Source organism: Chelonoidis abingdonii, chromosome 5, assembly GCF_003597395.2.
Source record: "Chelonoidis abingdonii isolate Lonesome George chromosome 5, CheloAbing_2.0, whole genome shotgun sequence".
NCBI classification, from domain to species: domain Eukaryota; kingdom Metazoa; phylum Chordata; order Testudines; family Testudinidae; genus Chelonoidis; species Chelonoidis abingdonii.
In genome coordinates, this window is record NC_133773.1 from 34,668,676 (window position 1) to 34,694,471 (window position 25,796).

At 40.2% G+C, this 25,796-nt stretch overlaps 1 protein-coding gene across 1 annotated transcript; it reads left to right on the top strand.

The window, feature by feature from the left end:
• The first annotated feature begins 9,120 nt into the window (after positions 1-9,120).
• LOC116833052 (radial spoke head protein 6 homolog A-like) lies at positions 9,121-24,218 on the top strand. Its single transcript, XM_032794258.2, has 6 exons — positions 9,121-9,911; positions 10,475-10,709; positions 12,453-13,196; positions 16,190-16,331; positions 23,243-23,360; positions 23,904-24,218. The coding sequence occupies exons 1-6, from the start codon at positions 9,223-9,225 to the stop codon at positions 24,136-24,138; spliced, it is 2,163 nt and encodes a 720-aa protein (XP_032650149.1). The 5' UTR covers positions 9,121-9,222; the 3' UTR covers positions 24,139-24,218.
• The last annotated feature ends 1,578 nt before the right edge of the window (positions 24,219-25,796 follow it).

Below are 25,796 nucleotides of genomic sequence, written 5' to 3' on the forward strand. Positions count from 1 at the left end.
GCACTAACAGTGGAGAAGTGGGTGGTGATTGCTCCGTGGAAACTTGCAACCAATCAGTCGGGAATCTATTTGGAGTTGGGAAACCCACCTTAGGGGCTGTTATGATGCAAGTGTCCAGGACCATTAGTCACATCCTGCAACAAAAGACTGTAACTCTGGGCAACATGCAGGAGATACTGGATGGTTTTGCAGCAATGGGATTCCCTAACTGTGGTGCAGCAAGAGATGGCACGTACATCCCTATTTTTGCAACAGACCGCCTTGCCATAGAGTATATCAACAGAAAAGGCTACTTTTTATGGTAATACAAACACTGGTGGATCACTGGGGATGTTTTACTGACATCAATGTGGGCTGGTATGGGAAGGTGTAGGACACATGCATCTTTAAGAACACAGGACTGTTCAAAAAGCTGCAAGAAGGGACTTTCTTTCCACACTGGTGGATTACTATTCAGGATGCTGAAATGGCAATAGTGATCCTGGGAGACCCAGCCTATCCCTTACTCCCATGGTTCATGAAGCCATATACAGGTGACCTTGACAGCACCAAAAGCACTTCAACTACAGGCTCAGCAGATGCAGAATGACCATCGAATGTGCCTTTAATCATTTGAAAGGTCACTGGCTCTGTCTGTTCATGAGTTTGGACCTCAGTGGAAAAAAAATCCCAATAGTTACAGCTGCCTGCTGTGTCCTTCGTATCTGTGAGGCACAGGGGAAGAAAGTTTCTGCGGGCTGTCTGCAGATTTTGAGCAGCCAGATATCAAGTCAATGAGGAGCCCATTTGGCTCAGAGAGGCTTTGAAAGACCATTTCAATAGTGAGCCATAGTAATATATGTTGGTGTAGTATGCTTTACCTGGCATTGCTCAAAATGTAGACACTTACATAGGTTGACGTAAACTGGCTTGCATTGATCTAACTCTGCAATGCAGACCAGGCCTTAAAAGAAGGGGAAACGGGAAAATTGAAATGGAGGCTGTGGGGTACACATCTTAATTGAATTAAGATGTACTGATCAGCAGTAGTAAACATCATGAAGTAAGACTTCTCTCTTTTCTGTTCCCTCTATGCTCTCTCTCATGGACTATTCCATGTATTTCAGTAAGATCAGTTACATGTATTATGTTAAGTTTCCACATGCTTGAACATATTCAAATGAGATAACTCACTGGGATATGTTTAGTCACAAATTTTCATGTCATCTCCGTGAGACAAAGATTCTAAAACGTTTAAAAAACGATACTGGTGTACAGCTCAGGAGGGGAGAGGTGATGGAACTGTGAATATCTGACCAACAGAACTGCATCTATGTGACATTGTCATTTTCAGGACTGACACGCAAATTTGCATGAGTTTCACAATGAATTGAGAAACTTTGGGTCAAATTCTGACACCAGTTTTATACCAATATAACCAAGAGCAGAAGTTGGCTTTGAATATGTGCTGCCTTAATAATATTTAAAACCATTTCCATCCATAGATTTTACAACCCTTGCTCACATGGAGTAGTGCTCAACTGTGTGAGTAGTCCTAATGAAGCTAGCATGAGATTACAGTCCATCGTTTACATGGTAACTGACTAAATAGGGAAAGAGTCATAGAACTTTGAAATAGGACAAATCTGTTAAAGTGACTAGTTCATGCCCCCTGCCAATGCAGACTTGTTCAAAACTCCGTGATAAAACAGCAGGAAGACCCTCTGGACTTCTGGTTCCAGCCTGTAACATTTCATATCATCTGGAAAATAATAATAAACCAGATTTCAATGAGAGATCAGCTTGGGTCTAGTGCCAAAGATTTATAGAGATAGTTACAATTTACTAACGCAGAAATCATCAAAATAATTTATAGATCTCAACTTAGTGGGTGTAGCCAGCATATGTTTTTTAGAAAGGTGGCTCCTCTGGGATTGGAATCAATAACAAAGATTTTATTTACTGATCCACTAACTGACATATAATATTGCTGAACAGTGTTCATTAGAGCCAGGCCCTTCAGCAACAACTGTAGAGGTTTCCTCAACTTATCTGTACCAGCAAATGAAGCCACTCTAAGTGACCTACATAATTAAAGAGTCAGAAGTGTGGAAAATGTATAATAGTATCATGATAAAAATGTATTAAATGACACTAGTTTTCTCTTGCTTTCTTGAACATGATGGAAAAAGTTAAAACAATTGCCCCTCCTTGAACAGCTGCTTCACAGAAAGTAACAAATGGACACAGATAACTAAATTTCATAATTTTTTATAAGTGAAAATGAATTATAAAACAAAAAATCCAGTTTTTCCATCTTTTAAGAAACATGGGTATCAAGTGAAAACCTAGGTAGCCTGCAGCAAATCAAAAGTATCACAATGCCCTCTGCCATTGCTGTATAAATCCTGCAAATATGTCTTTTGCAAAGTGATGACTGCACATTACACTATGCAATGCTTTTTTCTTTGCTATTCACCATATGTGAATGAGATACAGATTCAGCGTCAATACTAAAACTCTGTAAGGTGAAACTCAGTTTTAAAAAAACAAGTCTGAAGAGAATAGGATTCAAGAAAATATTTCTTGAAATTGAAATGAATGAAATGGACCATGAGATTCTACATTCATCAGAGCAGATGTTTTTTTTTTTTGGTCATATAGTAAAATCTGTAGGGCTAATGCGAACATGAAACTAACGTTATATGTTTAAAATTCTTTTAATAACTGCTTTGGCTAATAAAGGACATGGAAATAGATTATCTTTGTTTCAGGCACAGTGCCTTCATTCACTCAATGAGTAATTCTCTCACTATAATTTTAAAAATTTTACAGCACTTTACAATGTCTAACCTGGGAATGATTTTTGAGTATTTTTTGAAGAATATCCATAAAATAAACTACACTCAATAAAAGTGTCTGTTCATTCATCCATAGATGATTGAAAAGTTTAATTCCTTATTTTAAAATTCCGGGGTATGGTTTATTTTTTCATTTATTGAATGTAGTAGACTTACTAGGGCATTCTGCAGGCAGATTTCTTCATATATGTACTACTGTTCTTCTCTCCTGAGTGACATGTGATTTTCATTGATGATAAGAGTAACGGATCAACTAAAATCGCTAGTGAACCACTTTAAAGAGTTATCGCCAAAGCTTGTTCTAGGGATATTCCCAAACTACCGTTGCTCATGGCACTTTTTTGCCTATGTCACCCTTAGTGGCTAAGGAGATGGGGTTGTTACACCCACTTACTGTGGCTGTCTTTAGGCCCAAATCCTGCAAAAACTAGGCAAATTAAACTTTACTCACATGAGTAGTCCTATTGATATTAATAAGACTACTCACATGAGTAAAGTTATGCACATGCTTAAATGTCCACAAGGTCAGGGTCTTGGATTGTAAGATCACTGGAGCAAGGATAATTTCTTCCATATGTTTTACGGTACCTAGAACAATGGCCTCTGTCTGCTTGGGATTTCTGGATACTACTATAATATTAATAATACATATAAAATAATGAAAAGGCTATAATTAATTTTCAGAACTTTCATTATATGCTATGTCGCCTGGTCCCTATTCACTAAATCATTTCAATGCATGATTAAAGTCAAGCACATGTTTATGTCCCATTCACTTTAGTGGGATTTGAAAACACGTTAAGTTCTTTGTTGAAATGGGCTCATAATTGGTAAGAGTCTGATCCTGCACCTATGGAAGTCTAAACAAAACTTTTATTAAATTCCATGGTACAGGATCAAACACTACACAGTCCACAACGTATGTAATTACATGAGTCATATGTATCTTACCATCTTTAAGTAATTTTTTCATATTTTATAGTTGTAGGAAGGGAAAAGAGCACAGTATATCTTGTCTAGACCCTTTTAGACCATTATCATAACTGACTCTGACTCAGATTCTGTAGTGAGGAACTAGCTCATTTTTGCATTATAGTAACATTTACTTGGTACAGAAGAAATTATTTCTGTGACACAAACTCTGCATGCAGTTAGCACTGTATCACACAACACATTAGAGGGCTTCAAAAACATATTGCACTTATTCTCCTATAATAAAAATGATTTTGATTATTAGATTTGCAGAACTAAAAAGGCTCTCCCTCTCTTTGTGACAGCATTAGCCTTTTGCCCCTCTGCAGGGAAAGTCTAAAGCTAAGATGCAATTGCTCACACTAAGGCATAATAATAACAGCATGTTGGACTCATATAAACAAGTTATTTGCATGGGTACACCTCCAATCTGGTATCATGTAGATCAGTTTTTAATTCAGGATCATATAAAGTTTTTACAGCCAGCTAATTCTCAGAAAACAATCTTTTCCTCCTCCAAAAAGAACACACTCAGTGTCTGATAGCAAGAGTATGATAAATCACCAGTGAAGGATGATTGAATCTGCTTGGAAGATTAAACTGCATTTTCTGTTGTACCTACTGAGAACAATGAGGGAAAATTAATGTCACACATTCCTTATTAAATCAAAGTCAAGCAGTTGATGATTTATTCTTGTGATGTCTTCATCAGAGAGCTAAAATATATTTGTATCATAAATGTTCAAGGCACAAAATGTTTTAACACCATCACCGACATTAGGGATCATGATTGAAAGGCGATATATAGTGCTTGAAGATCTCATCAGAAAACCAAACAAGTAAGTGAGAACTCTGTTCCTTGGGCAGCTAAATAAAGATAGGTATTCCAGTTAGTATGAAAACTCTGTGCTACATACCTATCAAATATATTTTCATTTCACACATCCAAAAGTGAAAAATATGTGAAGTGCCTATACGTGGCAGATATTTCTGGGGACCAATATACACAAATAATAAACAGCCCAATTTTCAACCATGGACAACCATAAAGAATGTCCAAACTGCACATCTAGCTGCTCATAACAGCTCCTACAATCATAAATTTCCCTTCTTACCCAACTAAGTTCCCATTTCAGCACGAAAAGGGACAATTTGGGTGTCTTACTACTTGTCCATGCTTAAAAATTCAGCACAGAGTTTTAGAGTTACAGTAGCATTTCTAAACTACAGGCTTTCTCTATGATAGGTTTCTTTGCACTACTATAAATCCCTACTGTAAACACTCTACAGGAGTGAAAAATAACTTACACCAGTATATCTTACTCCAGTTTCAGTTACACCAATGTAAATGTGGAGAGAATCAGGTCTAATGGCATTACTTCCTAATTTAAATCGGTGTGACTGAGAACAGAATTTGGCCACAAAAGTGGCAGTGATTCCAATATGAAAAATTGTACTTGTACTTATGTATTTATCACAGAACTTTGAACATTTCATCTGCATTCTGCCCATTAATCCATATCCAGCTGAACTATTTCTAACGTACCAAATCTCTCAACCCCCTCATATCGCTATCTTGTAAAAAGCAATAAATAAATGAATAAATAAAATCACCTTGCCAGAAAAAATCACCTTCTTTTCCTGCAGAATATTGAATTCCTCCATCACTAATGTGTAAGTCTCTTTGTTTTCAGTTTAAACTGATTTTTATGGAAGAAATCCTGGGTTTTACAAAAAGTATTATTCATTTTTTTCCAATTTTCACCCTATTTTAGTCTCATTCAAATATATAAAAAAAGTACTTGCTTTATTAGGAAAATACAATATGTTGCATGAGATATATGTATTATGATAATATATTAGTCTGCATGTGTGTGCAAAGCTGCCTGTTGAATTAAGGCTATATGTGTTAGTCTAGAAGATACACACAACAAACAGGCATGCACACAAACTCTGAAGTGCATGCACATCTGAATGTACTGATGAATCTCACACCCACCACATACACATTTCAAGCTATTAGCAGATAACACTTTAAAGATCTGACATACTAAAATGGGAAGAAAATAAAAACCTGTATCAGAATGTTTCAGAACATAAGGAAGTATTTTAAAGTTTAAAAAAAAAACAGGAGGAAAAGATTAAATTGATTGTATGTGCTCCAAATGGTGTGGCCCAATTATTAAATGTAAATATTTATAGGCTAATAGGTCTAAGTCTAAACAGTAAACTGTTTATTCAAATGAAAAGTTTTATTTGGCAATTAGCGATATATTGTTTATTTGAACTCAGAGATGGCATTGTGTTTTGAGTTCTGTTTTAGTTTTGCAGCAAACCACGATGAATTCCATTCATCAAAGCATTAATCTACTGAATACTTTTCTCCCATCCTTCCATCCACCAAAATAAACCACAATATTTGCCCAGAAAAAATATTAATAGTTTTTCCACCAATTTTCACCCATTTTTGTTGGTAAAAATTAAATAAAATAAAAACCAAAAACTAAGGGCTGCTATCCTGGATCAGTAACAAGTATAAGATCAGATAAATCACAATCCCTTGAGGGCTAAATTATTGGAGTAGATCCCCTTAATAAAACATAACATTTTATAATCTCTTACTAATCAGTAAATAGTTATTTATTATCATTATTTTAATTCCAGTTGGCCCAGAGCCTCCATCCTAGGTCAGGCCTCATTATGCTAGACACTGTACACAGAGGGTCCCTGCCCCCGAAGAGTTTACTTTTGAATATATTTTTCCAAATGTTTTGAAGGCCATGTTGCCTTTGGATGGATGGGGTTAGAACAAGTGATAGAAGATTACTTGATAGCGAGAAACTAGCTGGATCCCTTAACTATTCATTTCCAAACACTGCAACACTCCGGCTTTTTTAAAAGGTGTATGCTTTTAAAAAGGAAAGTTTCATATTCCTTTTTGAGTATTAGCTGGACTCAACTGAAAAAAATGGTGGGTTTTAGTGGGGAGGCAGATCTCTCTTTTCGGTATTACAGATTTCCTGGGGATTTATTTTAAGTGAATACCCAAATTTTAAACTGGGTTGGTATATAAGGTGTGTAGGAAGACAGCTCTGCTCAGCCAGATCTTACAAGGCCCTCCCAAGCAAGGCTCTCCTCCTACAGATGATTACATCTGTATATGGTATGTGTAGTAGGAATTTTTACCTGTGTATTATGGGAGTAGTAGTGGACAATAAAAGGCAAAGGAAAAGGACACCTGTTCATATATAGCAGGAGTGGGCAAACTATGGCCCGCGGGCCACATCCAGCCCACGGGACCATCCTGCCCAGCCCCTGAGCTCCTGGCCCAGGAGGCTATCCCCCTGGCCCCTCTCCTGCTGTCCCCCAACCCCACAGCCTCACTTGCTCGCTCCACCACTGGCACAATGCTCTGGGCGGCGGGGCTGTGAGCTCCTGGGGCAGTGCAGCTGCAGAGCCCGGCCTGACCCAGTGCTCTGTGCTGTATGGTAGTAGTGTCAGTGTGGTCCGGCTCCAGCCAGGCAGCGTGGCTGTAGCGCTGCCAGCCACCGGTGCTCCATGCAGTGCAGTTCCAGGGACACGGAGCAGGGGGAGTTGGATAGAGGGCAGGGAGTTCAAGGTGGTGGTCAGGGGGCAGGGGTGTGAATAGGGGTTGGGGGGAATGGGGCAGGGGTTCCGGAGGAGCAGTCAGGAAGGAGGAGGGCTTGGAAGGAGCAGTCAGGGGCAGGGGTTCCGGGGGCAGTCAGGGGACAGGGAGAAGGGGTGGCTGGATGGGACAGGGGTCCCAGGGGAGCAGTCAGGAATGAGAGGAGGGGCTGGCTGGGGCAGGAGTCCCGGGGGTGGGAAGATAGGAGGTGCAGGCAAGGCCACGACCCCCTCCCCTAACTGGCCCTCCATACAATTTCTGAAACCCGATGTGGCCCTCAGGCCAAAAAATTTGCACGCCCCAATATATAGTAAACTGGCAATGTGTTCCTAGTGTGGACACAGCAATACTGACAAAACTGTGCTTTTGCTTGTATAATTTATTTCCCTTCCACCCCCATCAGCAAAATAAGTTATACCCAGCAAACATGCAGTTTTGCCACTATAACTACATCTACACTAGGTGTGTGAGGCCGGGATCAACCCTCTTCACACCCTGACTGACATAGCTATGCCTGCAAAAGTTTGTAATATAGACCTGGTCTGCCTCTTTAACCATTCAGGGGTGTTTGCTTGAAACACCCTCCCTGCCACCTCTTTGGGAAATGCTGGTGTAGAGCTTCAAAATATTATTCTTCCTGTCCTTTGTACATACACTGATGAGCAGTGAAATAGTTAACAATGTTGATATTTAATGTATCATATTGATATCTTCATTAGCACTATTAAAATGAATGGTGCAGTTCAAGTCTCTGCTAGAGATTCAGGGCTTTTTACATGAGAATCTTGTACTAGTTTAATTTAAGGTGTGCTTTTAAATCAGTTTACTTACACTGGTGCAAATCCCCTTTGGACATACTTATTTTGGTTTAAACAAGTCTTCCCTCCCTCCCCCCCCCCTCATTTATCCTAAATCCAATTAGTGGTCAATTTAAGATAAACCTAAATAAGCCACTTCTGAAATGAAATATCTAAACAGGCATTTGCACCAGTTTAAATCAATTTAAAATTCAAGTTAAGTAAAACTTGTGCAACTTTGTCATGTAGCCCAGGCATTTTTTTTAAATGAAATCTGAGGGTCTGAGGACAAACTGATAGGTCATTTCATGTCCTAAGGCTAGTCCTTTGTACTCCTCAGGAGGGCACAACCCACACTTTAGGAACCACTGTGCTAGGCAACTTGACAGGGATGAAATGGAAGCGGTACAGCACAAGAGCAGAGAAGTGGAGCGGTCAAAGTGCTACTTGGCTACAGCTCCACAAACTCAGATTGTATGGACATGGCCCTATATACGCATTATTTGTCTGTAAACTTTTCAGATCTAGCCCTCCCCTTATTTTTGCCTTGTATTATCAAGACCACCCCTCCCCAAAGATGCTCAGTACATCTCGAAAAACAAAACAGAAACCCAAGACCACACACCCTAGCGAGCCCAGCATGGGTGAAGCCCGCAAAGAAGGGTGGGGGGAACTCGCTTTAGCGCTGGGATTCCCGCCCCTGCCATTACGCTCAGTTTGACAGCAAGCCCACCAGGCTCGCTCTGGAGCTCGGTCCCGCGCGTAGTAGGATCACGTGCTGCACGTGCGCCCAATCAAGTCAGCCTGGCAAATGAGTCGAGTTTACCTTGGCAACGCCCCGCCCGCGCCTCCTCTCGGGCTGGAAGCTGTTGCTTGGAGACAGGAGAAGCCGGGAGTCCAGGCGGCGGCGGGGCTCGGCGGGACCCTGGTGCTGAGGGACCGATAGCTTCAACCGGCAGCCAGAGCCATGGCGGATCCCTCCGGAGAACCCCCGCCCGAGGCTCAGGCGTCCCCGCGCTCAGGGCAAAGCTCCGAGCAGCTACAGCAGGGGCCCTACCAGCCCACCGAGCCCGGCCAGGAGTCCCCAGCTGCCCGGGGGCCGTACCAGCCCACCCTGCCTGGCCAGGTCCCCTACCAACTCTCCCAAACAGGACAATTTCCTTATGAACCTGGACAAGCCCCTTATCAACCTCACCAGCCAGACCAGGATACCACACCAGGTCAAGCTCCCTATCAGCCTCACCAACCAGGACAACCTGCCTATGAAGCCCATCCAGTGGGACAAGGTCCTTATCAACCCTTATCACAAGAGCCGAGACAAAGCATATATCAGCCACATGCACCAGGACAAGAACCCTACCAACCACTAGATCCGAGACGAAGCATATATCAGCCACATGCCCCAGGACAAGACCCCTATCAGCCACAGGAACCAAGAAGAAGCCTTTATCAGCAACAAGAACCTATGCTTGGTCCTTATCAGGCTTTTTTACCTGGACATGGCCCTTATCAACCACACGAACCGGGCTATGGGCTCTATCAGCCAGGATACAGCCCATATGAGGATGAAATACCTGATCCTGAACCTAGAGCACTGGCAATCCAGAATGCAAAGGCCTATCTAATGAAGAGCAGCACGAAGTCTGGCTTGAACTTGTGAGTGTGAAAAGAGGCGAATAACATGGGTAGGGGAAGGAGGTATGTGTGGAGGGGACGGTAGTGTGAGTGGAGAGGGCAAAGAGGTAAGCAAGTGTAGGAGGGAAGGGGAAGCATGCAGGGAGAATCAAGGACATAAGGGTTAATCTTTTGGTAGTAGTTATAGGTTCTGAGCAGCACTCAGGAGCAGACCTACCAAAAGGAATTTAGAGGGATTAAAGGTAGCTAGATCTGATTGAGAGTTTTAAATCCAGCTTCAAACTGTGAGTGGAGAAATGGTGGGAAAAGCTATAAATGGAAGATGAACATGTTATTAGACATACTACAAACAAGCTATTCCTTATGAATATTACCAGGTATATATCTCAGGCTTAATTTCCATAACACTCAGCTGACATTTTCAACATTAGAGCTAATTACTGTAGTGATGGCTCTGGAACTCAGGAGTTATCCCAGGACATATGCCTTTATCTTTGACATGAGAAACCAACTCTGCTGAGAATTTAATATAGTAGGGCAGTAATATTCTTCCTTGGGGTTTTCATTCTCTTTTGATTTGACAGATATGATCATCTTGCTCAAATGCTGACCAAGATCTTGGATGAACGCCCTATAAATGCAGTAGACATCATTGAGAATATCAGTAAGGATGTGAAATGGGCTCAGTTCCAGAAAAAAATGGACACCCTCCGTGATGAGCATGAAATGCTTCCAACATTTGAGCTGGCAGAGAAATATAAGGCTCTGTTCCTCAAGGGGACAGGAGAGGGAGGAGATCAAGAGCCAGAAGAGGAAATAGTGAGTGATTGTTGTAGAAACAGAGATTAAAGATGGAAAAGGCTTGAGGTTATCTTGCCCATCTCCTGGCGAGTTAGGATTTTTCCCTACAGTATATTCCAATCTTCACTGCTTTACCCCTCGCAATCTTAAATGATCCCTTCAGTGGGGCTTCCACTTCTTGTCCCTCTAGAAATGAGGGATTAAAAAGAAGAGTTACAGCATTCTCTTTTCCTTACATAATCTAGACTGACTAATTTGTTTGGCCTAAAATGAAATTCTTATGGGGATGCACGGGGAACAGGGTAAAGGGCAGTGTGTTCAGCCACTACTGCGGGACAAAGGATGGAGAATTTTTAACTCCCTTTTATTCCAGTTGCAGTTTTGGTCAGTGTCCCAGCTAGAAAAAAGTTATGGTGACATTTGGCCTAAAGAACTGAAGTGTAGAACTGAAAAGGTATTTTTCATATAAAAGCAGCAAGATACTTTTTGTGTCCCCTTACTTCTAATATGCTGAATGTTAAGTTCCGAAATGGTTTTAAGAGAGCTCTGTGGTGAAAGGTAGAACCATTAGGTGGAGAAAGCAAATACCAGTTGTTTGGAGTTGACCTTCAGATCAAGTTAACATTATATGTACAAGTAAATCATTGCAACTGAACATTAAAGATAGAAAGACATTAAGCCATCTTGTCCATGCTGAACCAGTCATCTTCAGGTCAGTGATAGCTAAGAACAAAGTGGTAACATGTCCTTGTAAGAAAAAGCGATGTATTTTGGAAGAAGAAATTGCATTTTTCATATCCTCAACCTAATTGGTTGATACTTAAATGCTTGACGGTGTCAGAGAAATTCCACATAAACCAATAATCACTCTACCAAACTATTCACCCTATAGTATACAACTTCCAGTCTTACTTTTTTTGCTCCACTATCTGATGTAAGTGTCTGGGAATGAGTCTCGAATGGTAAAGGGGTAAAGATGGCAAGACATAGGGAGACTTTTGAGAAAGGCTTGTTGTTGCTTAACTGTGTTCCCATTGAAGCCAATGGAAGGTTTACCACTGATTTCAATGTGAGCAGAAGTACTCCAATGCTGAATGATTTTGAAAATACCACATGTAATATAGTCAAGCTTAAATAATGCATGCTTAGAATACCTCTATATCCAGGTGTACAAAACAGTGACTAATATCTGGGAGGGATTGCTGGCTATATATGGAATTTCTCTGGTTCTTTCAGGTTTTTGAAATCCAACCAAATTAGCTGAGTATGTAAAACGATTATTCTGTTTTTCCAAAATGCACCTGTCATGCACCTGAGGAAATGCAACCTCTCTGTCCCTGGTCATCGGTGGCCTCCCAACCAGTTAGTGGTATTGATATACTTGTATATGTGTGCCAGCACTGAGATCCCTTATATAGATTGCTCATACTGTCCATCTATAACTAGTCTGACCCTGAATGTTTGAAGTAGTTAAGAGAGCACTGGGAGTTTGGAATCTTGGATTCTTTTCCAGAATCTGCTGCCTGAAAGCTGCATATTGTTTAAGCTCTCTGCCTCGATTTCTCCTTCTGTAAAATGGTATATTATTACCTTCTTCAGGGGATGTTGTGGGGCTTAGTTAATTAATGTTTATAAAGACTTTGAAAGGATGAAAGACAATGTATAAATGCTAAGTATTATTTTTAGTGGGTAATATACTTAACCTTTTAAAAATATCTTTTATTTATACCTCAGCTTTAACTTCGGCAATTTCTTCCCTAGACAGATAGCCCTCTACCCAATGTGATGGAGACAGCCTTCTATTTTGAACAGGCTGGAGTCGGCTTGAGCATGGATGAAAACTACCACATATTCCTTGCCCTCAAGCAGCTGGTCAGCATGCAGCCAATCCAGACATGTCGCTTCTGGGGCAAGATCTTGGGCTTGGAGATGAACTATATTGTGGCTGAAGTAGAGTACCGTGAGGGGGAAGAGGAGGAGGAGACAGAGGAGGAAGAAGTGATTGAGGAGGGGGGAAAAGAAGGGAGTGAGGAAGAAGATGAGGAGAAAGAAGATGAGCCACCGAAGTCCACCTATAAGTCCCCACCAGTGGTCCCAAAAGAAGAAAACCGGACTGGCACCAATAAGTTTATCTATTTTGTCTGTAATGAGCCAGGCAAACCCTGGGTGAAGTTACCTCCAGTGACACCAGCGCAAATTGTGGCTGCCAGGAAAATCAAGAAGTTCTTCACTGGAAGGCTGGATGCTCCTATTGTGAGCTATCCACCTTTCCCAGGGAATGAGGCCAATTATCTGCGTGCGCAGATCGCCCGGATCTCAGCAGGGACCCAGATCAGCCCACTGGGGTTCTACCAGTTTGGAGAGGAGGAAGGAGATGAAGAGGAGGAGGGGGGAGCAGGAAGAGACACATATGAAGAAAATCCTGACTTTGAGGCCATTAGCGTGATGGAACTTGTGGATTCCCTTTCCAACTGGGTGCACCATGTACAGAATATTCTAATGCAGGTAATACTCTATGTAACCAGTACTGGTCTTGAATACCAATTATATGGTTACCAATGGTGTCTCAGAAAGTAAATGAAAATATTCATCTGCATAGGGTGAACTGTTCACCTCATTTGGGGCTGAGCTAGAATTGTCTCCTATAGCATATTGGCAGCAACTTTCTAGGTTGTTGTTTTTTTTGCAGGGGGGGTGGCAGTTGCATGCCTTCCTCAGGATAAATGTGCAGGAATAACCTGTTGGGATAAGGGAATATGTCCCTCAATAATCAATTTCCTGTAATTATATGGGATTGAGCATTGGTGGACTTTGATCCTTTCTGGCTGGTTTCTGTTTCTCCAAAGGCCAGAGACAGTTTCTTTCCTGACTTGGCAATGACTAGGTATGCTTGATTAGCTAGAGTGCTAATACCAATGTAGGCTGTTCATAACTGTACATAAAGGGCACACTGTCCAATATTTTCTCCAGTTGAATTTTTGTTGTTTACACTGTAAGTAGTGCCATTACAGAAGCTTGACAATAACACTTAACTCTGTTAATGTGGACCCTTTGTTTCTTCTGAAGGAAAAGCTGTGTGTGACATGGCATTTATTTCCTTGTTAAAAGTTAGCATTAATGCTGTCAACACAGGTCTGGGAAGAGTATTTGTTAACTTGATCTTTCTTTGCTGGGTGACTGACTGCCCTCTAGCAGCAGAACAATAATATTGTAGAGTCACACATTGAGTATTGGGGAATATTTTGTTTTTTATTTCTTGGCAACAGCATGATGGCTTTAAATATAAAATCAATAGATATTTAGAATTTTGAGGACATTTTGAATTGTTCCTTCTAACTGTTGGCCAGACGTAAGCAGTAACCTATACAAAATAATGGATAGATTCATATATTCCAAGGCCAGAAGGTACTGTTCTGATCCTCTAGTCAGACCCCCTGTATAACACAGATCATGGAAATTCCCAAAGTAATTCTTAGAGCATACCTTTTAGAAAAACATCCAGTCTTGATTTTAAAAGATTCCCCGTGATAGAGAATCTACCATGACCTTTGGTACATTTTTCCAATGGATAATTATCTTCACTGATAACAATTTACACCTTATTTCCAGTCTGAAGTAGTCTAGCTTCAACTTTCAGCCACTGCATTATGTGATACATTTGCTATATTAAAGAACCCATTATCAAATATTTGTTACCCATGTAGTACTTATAGACTGTTCAAGTCACCCCTTAACTTTCTATTTGTTCAGCTACATTGAGCTCCTTAAGTCTACCACTAAAAGGCATGTTTTCTAATCCTTAATGATTCTTGTGGTTCTTCTTTGAACCTGCTCCAATTTATCAACATCATTCTTGAACTGTGGACACAGTATTTCAGCAGCGGTCACACGAGTGTCAAATACAGAGGTAAAACAACCTCTCTATTTTTGCTTGAGATTCCTCTGTTTATGCATCCAAGGTTTACATTAGCCCTTTTGGTGACAGTGTCACACTGGGAGCTTTTCTTCATCTGATTATCCACCATGACCCCCAAATCTTTTTTAGAGTCACTGCTTCCAAGGATCGTTTCTCTCATCCTGTAAGTATATATTCCTTTTTCCTAGATGTATAAATTTACATTTAGTCATATTAAAATGGATATTGTTTGCTTGCTCCCAGCTCACCAAGCAATCTGAATTGTTCTTATTAGTGACCTGTCCTCTTCATTATTTGCCATTCCCCCAATTTTTGTGTCACATACAAACTTTATCCATGATGATTTTATATTTTCTTCCAGGTCATTGATAAAAATGTTAAATGGTGTAGGGCCAAGAACCAATCCCTGCAGACCGCTGCTTGATGACGATTCCCTGTTTACAGTTACATTTTGTGACCTGTCAATAAGCCAAATTTTAATCCATTTAATGTGTGCCATATTCATTCTGTGTCATACAACTTTTTTAATCAAAATGTCATGCGGTACCAAGCCAAACTCCTTACATTAATGTATTACATCAACACTATTACCTTTATTAACCAAACTTATAATCTTTTAAAAAAACATATCAAATTAGTTTGACAGGATTTATTTTTCATAATCCTATGTTGATTGGCATTAATTATATTACCTTCTTGAATTCTTTATTAATCAAGTTCCACTTTATTAATCAATTCTGCCACTTGTATTCACAGTGGAATAGTACCATCACAGTTGTCAGTATCAGCAACAAGGCCAAGGATTGAATGGATCCAGGACAGAACCATCCTCTCATCCATAGAAAGTGGTCCCTCCTGGTCAGGACTGAGGCACTCTGGCAAAACAATATGGAGATACAGACATCATTGCTGCCTATGCTGTCTCTGCTCTATGAGGCCTGGATTGTAATTTGGACTACGTGCCTGGACAGGGAAAGATGGAGAAGTAAGACTTCTCCTTACACATTTGTGCAGGCTACCTGGACCTTAGGTCTAGAAATGCAGGAGTAAGTGGGTGCTATGTGCCTGCTTACTTCATGCCCCTACAAGGAGGCCGGCAGCAAATTATTACCCCTTCACTGATGGAAGAAGCAGGGGGCAAACTGTGCCTCAGAGGTGTGTCTCTGAGGCACAGTGCCTCCTAAAGAAGCCCCTGGAGTGGTGAAGCCCTTGCTGGGCTCTGGCTACCAACACCATCTAGCTATGAATTAATATAGGATTTTAGTCTTTTGGTTTAAAACCAAAATCTTTCAGGAACACTAAGTGCATCTTTTTTAAAAATTGAGAACTCTAAATCAGATTGAAATCTGATGACTGAGTATAAGGCAATGAATTCTGAAGCAGCTAATTGAATAAGAGATGCCTGGAGAACTCTGCCAAATATAATTGTATATCACCTATTTATCTATTTTTCTTTTTATATGCCACCCATTGCCGTGGTGTTTAGGCACCTTAGTTCTTCTGAACTGAATGTTTTAACTCACATCACAGTATTTCAGAGATTGCTGCACCTGCTTTATAACTCTTGGTACGTCGGTTGTAGGGCCGCTGTTCCTGGATTAACCCCTCTCAAAAGTCAGAGGAAGAAGAAGAAGAAGGTGAGGAGGAAGAAAAAGCAGAAGAGCCAGATGAACCACAGCCAGAAGTGGGACCCCCTCTTCTGACTCCACTCTCTGAAGATGCAGGTACATGCCACTCAGACTTCTTTGAATAATTGATCTTTTTTTACAGTGAACATCCATCTAGAGTTTTTAGCAGCTCTCTAATAAACATTCTAGAGTTCTGGGTCCCCAAGGCAGCATGGGGGGTAGCTTGGGATTGTGAGATAATCACATTAACTGTATGTTTCTGCTAACATGATCAACAGGGAAATAGTTAACAATGTTGACATTTAAACTGTCACCTTTAGCTTTCAGAGTTAACAGCTCCACTAGTCATACAATTTAAGGCCAGAAGGGATCACTAGTCTTCCCTCCTTTATATCAGAGGGCACCAACCCCAGCCAGGACTCACATACTAAACCTAACATCTGAAATGCGACCAACATATTGTAACCTACAGGAGACTAGACTGTTATGTGCCACAGGCAGACACTAGAAGGGACCAATGGCAGGAAAATGATTAAGTGAGATATATCCAGATAATCCTGGCAAGTGACCCATACACACATGCTAGCAAAAAACTCCCAAGGTCATGGTCAATCTGATCTGAAAATTTGTTCCTGACCCCACGTATGGCAATCAGCTGGACCCTGAGCATGTGATCAAGAACCAGCCAGGCCAGCACCTGAGAGAGAGAATGCTCAGTGCCACCCTACCCAATGTCACATCTGCAGCTGTAGCCATCCCTGATACTTCAGAGAAAGGAGATAAAAAAACCTCTCAAAATACACTGAATGGGAGAATCCCTTTTGACTAGGTCTGTTGAGCAATTAAAAAAATTAATTGGGATTAATCGCACTGTTAAACAATAATAGAATACCATTTAAATATTTTTGGATATTTCCTACATTTTCAAATATATTGATTTCAGTTACAACACAGAATGCAAAGTCTACAGTGCTCATGTTATTTTATTTTTTATTAGAAATATTTACACTGTAAAAAAACAAAAGAAATTGTATTTTTCAATTCACCTAATACAAGTACTGCAGTGCAATCTCCTTATCATGAAAGTTGAACTTACCAATATAGAATTATGTAAAAAAATACTGGATTCAAAAATAAAATAATAAAATTTTAGAGCCTGCAAGTCCACTCAGTTCTACTTCTTGTTCAGCCAATCACTCAGACAAACAAGTTTGTTTACATTTCCAGGACATAATGCTACCCGCTTCATGTTTACAATATCACCTGAAAGTGAAAACAGGCTTTTGCATGGCACTGCTGTAGCCGACGTCACAAGATATTTACATGTCAGATGCGATAAAGATACATATGTCCCTTCATGCTTCAACCACCATTCCAGAGGACGTGTCCATACTGATGATGGGTTCTGCTCGATAACAATCCAAAGCAGTGCAGACTGACACATGTTCATTTTTATTATCTGAGTCAGATGCCATCAGCAAAAGGTTTATTTTCTTTTTTGGTAGTTCGGGTTCTGTAGTTTCGGCATTGGAGTGTTGCTCTTTTAAGACTTTGGAACCATGCTCCACACCTCATCTCTCTCAGATTTTGGAAGGCACTTCAGATTCTTAAACCTTGGGTTGAGTGCTGTAGCTCTCAAATCTCACATTGGTACCTTCTTTGCATTTTGTGAAATCTGCAGCGAAAGTGTTCATTTTAAGAAATGAACAAGAAATGAAATGTTCATTTTAAGAAATGAACAACATGTGCTGGGTTATCATCCAAGACTGCTATAACATGAAATATATGGCAGAGTGCAGGTAAAATGGTGCAGAATACATCCAATTCTCCCCCAAGGAGTTCAGACACAAATGTAATTAATGCATTATTTTTTTTAACAAGCATCATCAGCATGAAAGCATGTCCTCTGGAATGGTGGCCAAAGCATGAAGGGGCATATGAACGTTTAGCATATCTGGCACTTAAATACCTTGCAATGTCAGCAACAAAAGTGCCATGCAAATGCCCCACTTTCTGGTGACATTGTAAATAAGAGGGCAGCGTTATCTCCTGTAAATGTAAACAAACTTGTTTGTCTTAGCGATTGGCTGAACAAGAAGTAGGTCTGAGTGGACTTGTAGGCTCTGAAGTTTTACATGGTTTTGTTTTTGCAGTTATGTAACAAAAATAATCTACATTTGTAAGTTGCACTTTCACTACAGAGATTGCACTACAGTACTTGTATGAGGTGAATTGAAAAAGACTTTATTTTTATCATTTTTACAGTGCAAATATTTGTAATAAAAATAATATAACTTTGATTTCACTACAACAGAGAATACGATAAATATGAAAATGTAGAAAAACATCCAAAATATTTAATAAATTTTAATTAGTATTCTGTTGTTTAACAGTGTGATTTAAAATTGCAATTAATCGCAATTAATTTTTTTAATTCTGATTAATTTTTTGAGTTAATCATGTGAGTTAACTGCAAATAATTGAGAGCCCTACTTTTGACCTTTATCACCACTTCCTGATGTGCTCTTTTCAGGGGTCTCTTCTGCTTCTGACTGGCCCCCCTTAGTTTGCCCTGAGTCAGGGCAATTCTTGGACCCTCACCTCTAACTGAGTCTAGCAGTCTTCTTCAGTCTCTTGACTGTGTTTGTGGAGGCAGCCTGGTGCAGGGGCATTACCCCTCTGCTGCCCCAGGGACCTTTGCCTCCTCTTCCTTCTCCGTACTCTCCCCTTCATAGCCATCCTTGTTTCTTCTATGGGCTGCAGCTGTGGGTGCCTGCCTCCATGATTGGAAGCCATGGCAACTGCATGGGATGTGGTCAAGCTGCTTGCCTGTAAACCTGAGAGGTTCTCCTCCCCCTTCTGTCTATGCTTGGAGTTCATATACCCCATTTCACTCCTGCTTTAGAAACAAAAGACATAAACTGAAAGTGAGTCCCAGGGCTCTGAACCCTACCATTACATGCAACCCTGTCATACAACTGCATTCATAAATTTGTCCAGCTCTCTCTTAAAGCTAATTAAATTGTTTGCCCCCACAACTCCTGTTCAGAAGTTGTTCCAGAATCTCACATCTCTGATGGCTAGAAATCTTATAATTTCTTGCCTGAATTTGTCTATGGCTAGTTTATATCGATATGTTCTTGTGCCAGCATTGTCCTTTAGATTAAATAGATCATCACCCTTCCTGGTATTTACCCCCCCTAATTTATTTGCAGAGATCAATCATTATCCCATCTCAGCCTTCTTTAATCTAGACTTAAAAAGCCAAGCTCTTCCAGTCTCATAAAATAGGCCTTCAATTCCCCTGATCATTCTAGTAGCTCTTCTCTGCACCTATTCCAGTTTACATTCAGCTTTCTTAGCATGGGTCATCAGAACTGTAACCAGATTTCTAAGTGAGGTCTTACCATTGCCTTGTACAATGCCATTAATACTTTTCTATCTCTACAGGAAATACCTGGCCTAATATATTCTAGGATTGCATTTGTGTTTGTCACAGCTGCATTAACTCATAGTCATCCTGTGAATGGCCCACACACCCAGGTCTCTCTCCTCCTCTGAGCCCCCAGGTTGTAGCAGAAATCCTTATTATTAGACCATACATGCATGATCTTACACCTTATATTATTGAATTCCATCGCATTTCTGTTACACTAGTCTTCAAGGTCATCCAGATCTTCCTGTATAATATTCTGATCCTCTTCTGTATTGACAGTGCTTCCCAACTCTGTATCATGAGCAGATTTCATTAGCACATTCCTACTTTTTGTGCCAAGATCATTAATAAAAATGTTGAATAAGATTGGTGCAAAGACCGATCCTTGAGGAACTCTGCTAGTAACCTCCCTCCAATCCAGTAATTCACTTTGCATCCCAACCCGTTGCCTTCTTCCCTTTAGCTAATTCCTTATCCAATTTACAATGCTTTACTGATCCCCCTCTTCCTAATTTAACCAATAATTTCCCATATGGTACTGTGTCAAATATTTTACTGAAGTCCAAGTATATTAGATCTACTGCACTTCCCTTATCTAAAAAAAAAAATGTTTTTTTGTTGTTTTCTGAAAGAAGGAATTCAAGATAGTCTGGAATGATCTACCCTTGGTAAACCCATTGTAACAGGATCCCTGGGGTGCAGCCTGGGACTATAGGACCACTGTACCCTCTTAGCTCTCCAGCCTGCGCTATCTCTCACAATGCGTTGCTAGTGATAAACAGCAAACTCCTCTAGGAACTGTTATCACTCAGCACAACTGCACGTGGAGCCCCATACCCAGCTAGATTGCATGAATGCTCCCAGAGCCGCTCATGAATCACACAGTGAAAGGTACCAGCCAGATCCCCCCAACTCCCAGCCTTATACCTCAGGAATATACCGACTGGCACTGCTCAAGACCTTTTCTTGAGCAATGCAAGTTTATTAATTGGCTTACCACTTCATCAATGGAAAATGGATATACACCAGACTTTGTAAACCTGAGCAGAATTACCAAATACTTCAGGCAAATTCACTGGTAAAGATAAACATTAAAAAAGTTTATTGATTACAAAAGAGAGATTTTAAGTTATTATAAGTGATTGGCAAAAAGTCAGAGTTACCAAAAGAAAAGAAAATATAAGCATGCAGTCTAAACTCTCAACCCTATTAGACTGGACAACACCTATATTAAGCAGTTTTTCTCACCCCACTGGCTATATCAGTACATCGTACACAGGTTTTACCCTTGAAACCTGGGCCAATGTCCTCTGTTTGAGTTTTCAGTCTTCTGAGCATCCTTGTTGCTTGCGGCACAGGTCGGGGAAGGAGAAAAGGCCAAACATGGGGCCCCTGTGTTCTGTTTTATATCCTTAGTCCATGTGCTTGGAGAAATAAGTCCAGACATGTCTGGTGGGCATTGCTGAGTCACTAGGCAAGGTTGAGCAATTCCCCTGGTATGGCCTTAAGCAGGTGAGTCTTTGAATTGCAGCTGCCTTGCTGGACAGTGACTGTTGATGGTTGTTCGACACCGACCCGGGCACTGGTTATCCCCCTGGTTATTGTCTTTGGGGAGCTCTGGACGCTTCCCAACTTACAGTATGTTTTAGTGACAACCATACAACACAATCTCATAACTTCATATGCTCTAATGATATACATATTTAGATAGAACAATGACTTTCGGCAGATCATAGCCTTTCCTCACTTGGCCTGCTTTATATGCAATATCACAATCATATACAAATGATGAATATGGGGTTTACAGGGTGCTGCCTTGGGGTGTAGAGTGTCAGACCCATATTACACTACATCCCCTTTATCATATACGTCTGTGAATTTAATTATCCCTTCATTCACACATTTATACTAAAATCTTGCTTACTATTGAGATTAGACTAACAGGTCTGTAATTTCATGGATCACCTTTTTTTCCCTTTCTTAAATATAGATACATAGTTAGCTGTTCTCCAGTCATGTGGTACTACCCCCAAATATATAGATATTTTAAAAGACCTTCCCTTCCAGAACAGAAATCTCATGTGCCAGTTCTTTTAGTATTCTAGGACAGGGGTTGGCAACCTTTCAGAAGTGCTGTGCCGAGTCTTCATTTATTCACTTTGATTTAAGGTTTTGCGTGCCAGTAATACATTTTGATGTTCTTAGAAGGTCTCTTTCTATAAGTCTATAATATTTAACTAAACTATTGTTGTATGTAAAGTAAATAAAGTTTTTAAAATGTTTAAAAGCTTCATTTAAAGTTAAATAAAATGCAGAGTGCCCCGGACCAGTGGTCAGAACCCAGGCAGTGTCAGTGCCCCTGAAAATTAGCTCACATGCTGCATTCCGCACCCATGCCATAGGTTGCATACCCCTGTTCTAGGATGAAAATTTTCCTGTCACCTCAGTTTGAGTGCATTTAGATCTTTAAGTTTTTCTTCCACCTCAGATGTGGTAATTTCCATTTCGAGACAGTCCTTTCCATCAGCCTTACTGCCTTCATGCACACATTCTATGTTGTTATTGTTACTGAAAGCTGAGGCAAAGTATTCATTTAGTTTTTGGGCCATATTTGGACTGTCTTTAATCTCCTTTCCATCCATACGGCATAGCGGCCAAACTTCATCCTTCCTTATTCTCTTTTTATTTATATAACTTAAAAACATCTTATTATTTGTTTTAATTTCCTTGGAAAGAGCTAATTCAGCTTGACTTTTAGAAATTCTCACTTTATTCTTACATTTTCTAACCTCCATGATGTAGCTTCCATGGCATATCAAGCTCTTTTTCCATTCTCTATAGACTCCCTACTTACTCCTAATAACCTTTTTGAGGTGGCTGTTCATCAACTTGAGTCAGATAGTTTTTGTAGAGTTAATTTGAAGGAATTCCAAGCTTCCTCCACATTGAGAGGAAAGGGGGAATTTCACCTCTCAGAGCTACTGTCTCAGGTTCTCTGCAGGTTCAGGAAGACAACACTACATCAGTTACATTGAGTTGATGTTTTTGTCATTATCTTATGCTAGAAAAAATATTACAGAAAAGTTTAGATCCTAGAGCACAATACTGCAGCAAGTACTGCATACAACCACTCCATTCTTAGATTAAGGTCATATCTTTGTATTATTGGGATCTGGGTCTCCCAAATTTGGGAGTATGTGGTCCACAGTGTTCTTTGCCTGGGGAACTGGTATTTAATTAAGTACCACTGAATTTCAGGAGCTGTGTGTGTAACCTTCTTTTCTCCTGTTCTTCTTACTACACCCTTGAATTAATAACTCTGTGACTATCAACTAGTGACTCCACACTAGACTTTAGATTACAAGGCTTCCACAATATTTAAAGTTCTTGATCCTTGTCTATCAACCCCTTTAACATCCATTTTAAAATCCCTTTTTAGGATACATCAATTGCTTGGGTTTTGAGAACAACTGTATAGAGATGAAATCCTGTCCTGTATCTAACTACCAGATATTTCATAGATGTTCATGAGTCAGTTCATTCACGTGTGTGTTGTTGGTTTTTTTGGCAGAAATTCAGAACATCCCTCCTTGGACATCTCAGTTATCCACAAACCTAGTTCCTCAATATGCCATTGCAGTCCTTCAGTCCAACCTCTGGCCTGGAGCGTACTCCTATGCTATCGGCAAGTAGGTAGCTCTTACTTATATAGCTAGACTGGTTAACCTTAGTATCTCAAAGTATTCACTCCTATTCCATCTTAAATTGGTTAATCACAAAAACTTATTTAATTCATTCAGTTTAAATGTTTTGTTTTGGTGATTTTTAAACCACTGACTTCACCCACTACTAAAATGTTACTACCTCGGGAGTTGATCATGGAGGCCATTTAACAGTGCACAGCGATAACAACAATAATTTAGGGCAAGAAGTGAAGAATACCATCTTCAGTGACACTGTAGTGGAAATCAGATTTATAGAACGTAATTATCCAATTAGTATTTGGCCAAGATTTCAGGTTTAACACCCCTATTCTTGCAAAAAAAGTGCCATGGGATCTTTAATAGCCACGACACATTCATCATTATTTACATTAGTTAAATGCAGATGCCATTATTGAACATGCTAGCTATAGAAAAAATGTCCCAAGTGGGGAAGCCTAAGAACAGGCAGAGCCCTAAGGGTTTTGTTTTTTTTGCCAGGAAGTTGTGTGATCTTGCTTTTTCTCTCAGGAAATTTGATAATATCTATCTGGGCTGGGGTCACAAATACAGTCCAGATAACTACTCACCCTCGATGCCCCCACCGGTGCAGACAGAGTACCCTAGTGGGCCAGAAATCACTGAAATGAATGACCCTACTGTGGAAGAGGAGCAGGCACTCAAGGCTGCACAGGAAGAAGCTTTGGCCGCAGCTGAGGAAATGGATGAGATGGAGGAAGAAGAAGATGAAGATGAGGATGATTAAAATGCTACAAGAATCAGATTTGTATAATAGTTTTTCTAAAAAATAATAAATAGTTTTAATACATTTAGTATAATAACCAAGCTAATCTAAAAATAAATGTTTCTTTAAAATAGATGCCTTTGTTTTTTCTTCTCTTGTAGACTCTCCTTATTTTAAATAAATACGTTGACATTAGAAAAATGTCTTCACTAATGATATTAAGGCTGGCAGCATGGACTCTGTGGCAGAGCATATAGTTGAGGATTCAACGGGATTAAATTGCTGCCCTTGTTAATAAACCTTTGTTTAAAATGGTAGTGGAAACCTTTGCCATTTTCTGTTAGAAAGCCCTCACCTAGACTGGTATTTTCAATCCACTTCCTAATAGACAAATTCTCATCCTCATATTCTACCACTATTCTCGTACCTGAAGTGGACATATCTTAGATCGAATTAAAATTACTTACTTTGCATCCTCGCGGCATGCCACGGCTCCCCCGTCAACTCTCCTTCTGCCTCTCGCCGAACTGGAGTTTAGCAGTCGATGGGAGAGCGATCAGAGATCGATATATAGCGTCTACACTACATGTGATAAATTGATCCCCGATAGATCAATCGCTACCCGCCAGTCTGAGGGGTAGTGTAGACGTACCCTTAGAGACTAACAAATTTATTTAGACATAAGCTTTCATAGGTTTTAGCCTACAAAAGCTTACGCCCAAATAAATTTGTTAGTCTCTAAGGTGCCACAAGGACTCCTCGTTCTTTTCAATTATTTTTGTCACTCTTCTCTGGACTCTCTCCAATTTGTCCACATCTTTCCTGAAATGTGGCATCCAGAACTGGACAGAATAGTCTAGTTGAGGCCTAATCAGCATGGAGTTGAGCAGAAGAATTACTTCCTGTGTCTTGCTTATAACACTCCTGCTAATACAGCCCAGAATGATGTTCCCTTTTTTTGCAACAGTGTTATACCGTTGACTCATATTTAGCTTATGATCCACTATGACCCCCAGATACCTTTCTACAGTACTCCTTCCTAGGCAGTCATTTCCCATTTTGTATGTGTGCAACTGATTGTTCTTTCCTAAGTGGAGTATTTTGCATTTGTCCTTATTGAATTTCATCCTATTTACTTCAGACCATTTCTCCAGTTTGTCCAGATCATTCCAAAGCACTTGCAACCTCTCCCAGATTGGTATCATCTGCAAACTTTGTAAGTGTACTCTCTATACCATTATCTAAATTACTGATGAAGATATTGAATAGAACTGGACCCAGAACTGATCCCTGCGGATTGGGTGTCAATCACTACACCAGGTGCAGGCTCACAAAGAGTCCTTCTGCTCTTGTTCCTAGAGTGCTGAAAATAAAAAAAAGATTGTGAAATACTGACTTTGTAAAAACTTTACATTTACTTTGTATTCCCTGATATGTGGAAGGGATGGGCTGTTGAGAGTCAGCAGCTGAGAGAAAGAACTCTTTGTTGTTCTTTTCAGTTGGTGGGTGCCATGGGAATTTTGTCACTGACTTCAGTGCCGGGCAGGATTGGACTCTTGGACCCAAACTGTTATACCAATAAAAACTAGCAGGATCTTATTAAAGGGGACAAGACATTTGTCACATTTATTATAAATACCATAATAAAATAAAAGATAACAGCAAACAATGTTGTTTGG